General features: G+C 34.8%; 1 protein-coding gene across 1 annotated transcript in view; it reads left to right on the top strand.

Annotated features, from left to right (window-relative positions):
• The window catches only part of LOC110295948 (zinc finger protein 2-like), a 2,991-nt gene extending 2,312 nt beyond the window's left edge, over positions 1–679 (top strand). Inside the window, 2 exon segments of the mRNA XM_021164367.1 lie at positions 2–281; positions 283–679. Coding sequence (XP_021020026.1) covers positions 2–281; positions 283–679 — 677 coding nt within the window.
• Positions 680–6,664: the final 5,985 nt, after the last annotated feature.

Raw genomic sequence — 6,664 nt, forward strand, 5'->3', positions numbered from 1 at the left:
CACTACAGAATCCATACAGGAGAGAAGCCGTACAAATGTAATGAATGTGGCAAATCTTTTACACGGAACACAGACCTTAAAGTTCACTACAGAATCCATACAGGAGAGAAACCTTACAAATGTAATGAATGTGGCAAATCTTTTACACAATCTTCAAATCTTAAAATTCACTACAGAATCCATACAGGAGAGAAACCTTACAAATGTAATGAATGTGACAAATCTTTTACACAGAACTCAAAACTTCAGGTTCACTACAGAATCCACAGAAGAAAGAAGCCTTAAAAATGAATGTGGCAAATTTTTTACATGGAACACAGAGCTTAAAGTTCACCAAAGAATCCATACAGGAGAGAAACCTTACAAATGCAATGAATTTGGCAAATCCTTTACACAATCCTCAAAACTTAAAGTTCACTGCGTAATCCATATGGGAGAGAAACCTCACAAATGTAATGAGTTTATCCAGAACTCAGATCTTAAAGTTCATCAAAGAATCCATACAGTGAGCAAACCTCATAAATGTAAGGAATGTGGCAAATACTTTACATAACACTCAGATCTTAAATCTCACCACAGAATCCATATTGGAGAGAAACCTTACAAAGGAAATGAATGTGGCATATCATTTACTAACTCCACAAGTCTTCATGTTCACTACAGAAACCACAAAAGATAAACCTTACAAATGTGAAATGTGTGGCAAATCTTTTACCTGGTCCTCTACTTTCCAAGTTCATCAAAGGAGCCATATTGGAAACAACATTTTAAGTGAAGTGAATGTGGGAAATACTTTTTTCCCTGTCCTCAAATCTTGAATGTCAGCTCACAATTCATACTAGAGACAAACCTTCCTATTGTAAACAATGTGGCAAATCCTTGACATGGAAATCATGCCTTCAAACACAACACAACGCATACTGCAGAGAAACATTACAAATATAAGGGACATGGCAATTATTTTAATACAATCTCAAAGCTTGGAGCACATAGATCCATGAATGACACTAACTTGATAGGAAATTATTGTCCCAGCATTCATAAGGTAATGGTACTTAAAATGAGAAAATAATTATCAGAATTTAAACAATGTTGAAACCTTATTACCAAAGAATTAGCATAAAGAAACCCTATATTTGATAGTATTTGGAAACATTTTACCACAAATTGTGCTTATATTCATATAAAGTACTTATTTCAAAACTATGAAAAAAATCTTTCATCAAGCATGAATCTGACATTATTGATTAATAGTTGTATAGGATTCGCTTTTAAATCAATTAAAGAAACAGTGTTCCAAAATGTAAGGATTTTAACCATAATAATATTAATAATTATCCTAACACAAACATGTTTCATAATGTTTATATTTTAATGTGGGACATTATTGGCATTTGTGAGATATATTCTCTGTGTAGATTATTGTGTTCTTAGTCTTTGAGCTTTTAATACAGTAATTTCTAATCTTTAATCCCTTCTTTGTCACTAAATTATCAATAAATATATGACAACTGTCTATTAATATTGCCTTGGTATAATTAGTGTCCATTTTATGCTGGACTTATTTCATTCATATCTTCCCATTCCTGATTGATAATGCCAACAGAAACATGTTACAAAAAATACATTGGATTGCTTTAGATAAATTCCAAGACAACAGTGGGAAGTGTATATATGTTAAGCAGAGGAAACATGAGTTTCCCTGAGTGTGTGTGTGGTGTGTGTGTGTGTGTGTGTGTGTGTGTGTGTGTGTGTGTGTGTTTTATGTATAAAATAACTCGTATTACAAGGAACATAGCTTCTGGTCCAGGGCAAAATTCTAAGTGGACCCAATGTGTGGGGAAGAGGTTGAAGCTTTAAGATTACAAATTCTCTTCTGGTCAAAATGTTGATGTGCACAGTGTATTCTTCACATTGCCCACCAGTGAATTCTCACTCTCCTTTTTTAAATCCCAGGAGGTCAGAAATGTATGAGGAAAAGGGAAAGGCCTTTTACTTATTGCAAATGACAATCTATTTAGTACTTGAGTCTCTGTTTGCCACTTTGTATTTCAAGCAAACAGTACCAGGATACTTAGGGTATTTGCATTACATATTTTTTTGTGAATACAGCAGTGATTACCAGGGTGGAGCAAGTATCTCTGGAGTAAGATAGTGAGTCCTTTGTCCATGTACCATTGAGTGGTACACATCTAGGTCATGTGTTACTTTTTGAGAATTCTCCACATTGATTTCCATAGTTGTGCTAGTTTTAAATCTTGCAACTCTGAATGTATTTTCCCATTTCCCTGCAACATTTCCAATCAATTGCTTTGGTTATATTTGCTTTTATGACTGAAGCAATATGACTTTTCAAAATCTTCGGAGATTCTAGGGCTTTTGAATGGGTCATTGTTTATTTCATTTATGATTTTATTATGTATTCTAGACATTTAATCCTCTGTCAGACACAGAGCTGACAAAGATCCCCTCCTATTCTAAAGAATTTCCTCTTTGCTTGGTATTGTTTAGCTTTGTTGAAGCTATTCAGCTTTATAAATTCGAACTTGCCAATTGTTGACCTTAATTCTTATGAAAAAGGGAATTCTATTCAGAGGGTAATTTAAGTAGATAGTTAATAGATAGATGAGAGAAAGATATATATTGTGTGTGTGTGTGTGTATGTATATATATATATATATATATATATATATATATATATATATTCAATACATTTGTATATAGAGAGCTTCTTAGATAGGTAACTGTATATATGTATATATAATGTATATTTAAATATATATATACATATATAACTTATGAATATATTTAGTGAATAGGATACCCTTTTCAAGAACTAAGGTTAACAATTGACAACTGTGAATTAAACAATGTAACAATGTATATAAACACATATAAACATACACACACATATATATTATATATCTACCTATTTCTCTATGTTTATGTATACATATCTATATCATCTATATAACATAAATAAATTTCTATGTACTTATATCTATCTACCATTCACCTGTTCTTATATTGGTTTAGAATAAGATATAAATGATGTAAATATAGAGGATATAGATATTACTGTAGACATAGATATAATATAGGGCATAGTGTATCATTTATTTCAACTCTTTCCGTGTTTCGGGTTTCAGGTTTATGTTTTGAATTTCATTTCAGATAGTTTTGGTAAAGGTGAAAATCACAGTGATGAATTTTGTCTGTCATTTCTAGAAGGTATTTAGTTGAGTTTCTGCACTATTATAGAATGAGACGTCATCTACAAATAGAGATAGCTTGATTTGTTCTTTTCTTATTTGTACAACTTTAATTTTCTTCTTTTTCCAGCTAGAATATAGAGTATAATATTAGATAGGTATAATAAACATCGCTGACTTATTCCTAAAATGTATGATTGCTTCAAGCTTTCTTAATTTAGGATGATATTGGATGTAGGATTTACATCTACAGGTCTTATTTTTAAAATGTATTTATTTATTTATGTCCCAAACACAGTCTCCACTCACAGTCCCAGTATCACGGAATCCCTCGCCCCATTCTCCTCCCCTTTTCCTTTAAGAGGGTGGGGTCCCTGTGTATCTCTACACCCTGCTCCATCAAGTATTTGCTTGGTTCGGGGAATCATCTCCCACTGTGGCCAGAAAGGCACCCTTATTTGCCAGGGGCATTTGTAAGTCCATGGATACTCTTTCCTTGGTGATTCAGTATCTGAAAGCTGCCAAGGGTCCAGGTTAGTGAGTTCTGATCCCATTCCTTCCCTGAAGTCTTCCATAAGAGTTCCTGATCTTTATCCAGTGTTTACTTATGGGAGTCTGTATCTATTTAATTCAGCTGCTGAATGGGACCTTTAAGAGGACAGTTGTGCTATGCTTATGTCGGCAAGAATAAGATCATGTCATTAGTGTCAAGGACTGATGCTTCACCAGGGAATGCTTCTCAAGTTGTGCCAGTTATAGATTGGCCATTCTTTCAGTCTCTATTACATCTTTGTCTCTGCATTTATTGCAGTTAGGACAAACCTTGGTTTGAAAGTTTTGTTGTAGAGGCTCATTGGACATGCAAACTTTATATGCCCCAGTACAGGGGAACGCCAGGGCCAAAAAATGGGAATGGGTGGGTAGGGAAGTAGGGGGGGAGGGTATGGGGGACTTTTGGGATAGCATTGGAAATGTAATTGAGGAAAATATGTAATTAAAAAATATTTTAAAAAGAAAGTTTTGTTGTTACTTCTTATTCATCCACTGGGAGTCATGCCTCTATGCAAGTATTTACCTCTTCTGTGTTATCTGTCTTATCAATGATAACATACCATGCATGTTCTTCTTATAGTCTGGGTTAGCTCATTCCCCTTGATTTATTCTAATTTCATCCATTTTCCTGCTAAATTCATGATGTCCTTGTTTTTAACAGCAGACCAGCATTCCATTGTGTAAATGGACAACATTCTCTGTATCCACGCTTTGGATGAGGGACATCTAGGTTGCTTCCAGTTTCTTGTTATTAAGAATAAAGCTGCTATGCACATAGCACAGGTGCTTGTGATATGGTGAAGCATTTTTTATGACTATGCCAAGTAGCAGTATAGTTGGGGCTTCAGGAAGAACCATGCCCACTTTTTTTTTTTTTCTGAAAAAACACCAGATTGATTTCAAGAATTGTACAAGTTTGAAATCTCAACAATGGAGAAGCAGTCTCATTTCTCTGTCCTCACCAGCATGTGCTGTCACTTGAGTTACTGATCTTAACTATTCTGATGGGTGTTAGGGGAATCTCAGAGTTGTTTTGATTTGGATTTCCCTAATTACTAAGGGTGTTGAACATGTCTGAGCCATTTGAGATTCCTCACTTGAGAACCTGTTTAGATCTTTACTGATTAATTTTTCCAGTTATTTGGTTGTTGGAGTTTGACTTCTTGAGTTCTTTATATATTTTGAATATTAACTCTCTGTCAAATGTATGGTAAGTGTACTGGCTATTTTTGTGTCAACTTGACACAGCTGGAGTTATCACAGAGAAAGGAGCTTCAGTTGAGGAAATGCCTCCATGAGATCCAACTGTAAGGCATTTTCTCAATTAGTGATCAAGGGGGAAAGGCCCCTTGTGGGTGGTGCCATCTCTGGGCTGGCAGTCTTGGGTTCTATAAGAGAATAGGCTGAGCAAGCCAGGGGAGGCAAGCCAGTAAAGAACATCCCTCCATGGCCTCTGCATCAGCTCCTGCTCCCTGACCTGTCTGAGTTCCAGTCCTGACTTCCTTTGGTAATGAACAGCAGCATGGAAGTGTAAGCCGAATAAACCCTTTCCTCCCCAACTTGCTTCTTGGTCATGATGTTTGTGCAGGAATAGAAACCCTGACTAAGACAGTAAGTGACAATCTCAATCTGTAGGCTCCTGTTTTAGCCAATTGACCTTGTCTTTTTGCCTTATAGGAGCTTTTTAGTTTCTTAAGTCCCATATGTGAATAATTGATCTTAGAGCATTGCGGTTCTGTTCAAGAAGTTGTCTCTTCTAAAATACATACAAGGTTGTTCCCCAAGTTCTATTCTATTAAATTTAAGGTATCCATTTTTATGTTGAGGTCTTTGATATACAGAATTTAATTTTTTGAGGGGAATGATAAATGTTCATTCTACATTCAGACATGCAGTTAGACTACCCCCAATTTTAGAAAATGCTTTCTTCCTTTCCATTGTACAGTTTTGGCTTCTTTGTCAAAAATCAACTCTCCATAGGTGTGTGGGTTTACTTCAGGGTCTTCAATTCTATTCCATTGATCAATCTGTTTGTTTCTATATCAATGCCATGCTGGGATACAATGTGCATATCTAAACAAAATAAAAGCAATATGCATCAGGCCACTACCCAAAGCAAATTTAAATGGAGAGACACTTAAACAATTCCACTGAAATCAGAGACATAAAATTCCTGTTCTCTCTCTCTCTCTCTCTCTGTGCGTGTGTGTGTGTGTGTATTCAACATAGTCCTTGGTATTCTAGATAGAGCAAAAACACAACTAAAGGAGATTATTCAGATACATATTGTAAAGAATTAAGATAATGTATGACTATTCATGGATGATATGGTAGTATACATAAGTGACCCCAATAATTCTACCAGAAAACTCCTACAGTTGATAAACATATTCAGCAAAGTGGATAAATACAAAAATAACTAAATAAAAAATCAGTATCCCATCTTTATACAAACAATAAATAGGCTGAGAAAGAAATTAGGGAAATAACACCATTACAGGTACTACAAGCAATATAGAATATCTTGATGACTTGATTATGGTAGTTAGTTGATATTTTTCATGTGTTCTTGAATCTGTTTTGCAAATATATGATTATTTTTTATTGATGCTCATAAGGGAGATAGCCTGAAATTCTCTTTCTTTCTTAAGTCTTAGTGTGGTACAGGTATCAGGGTGACTGTAGCATCATATAATGAATTTCTGACCTTTATTCTGTTAGTATTTCATGGAAGAGTTTTGAGAAGCATCTGTTTTGGTTCTGTGAAAGTCTACTAGAATTCTCTGTTAAATTGCTGTGGTCCTGGGTTTTTTGGTTGGTAGATTTTAATGACTGCTTCTACTGTTCATGAGTTTTAGGGCATTGAAATAGTTTACCTGATGTTGACTTAATTTTAGTAA

This window comes from Mus caroli, chromosome 1 (assembly GCF_900094665.2).
Source record: "Mus caroli chromosome 1, CAROLI_EIJ_v1.1, whole genome shotgun sequence".
In the NCBI taxonomy this organism is placed as follows: Eukaryota; Metazoa; Chordata; class Mammalia; order Rodentia; family Muridae; genus Mus; species Mus caroli.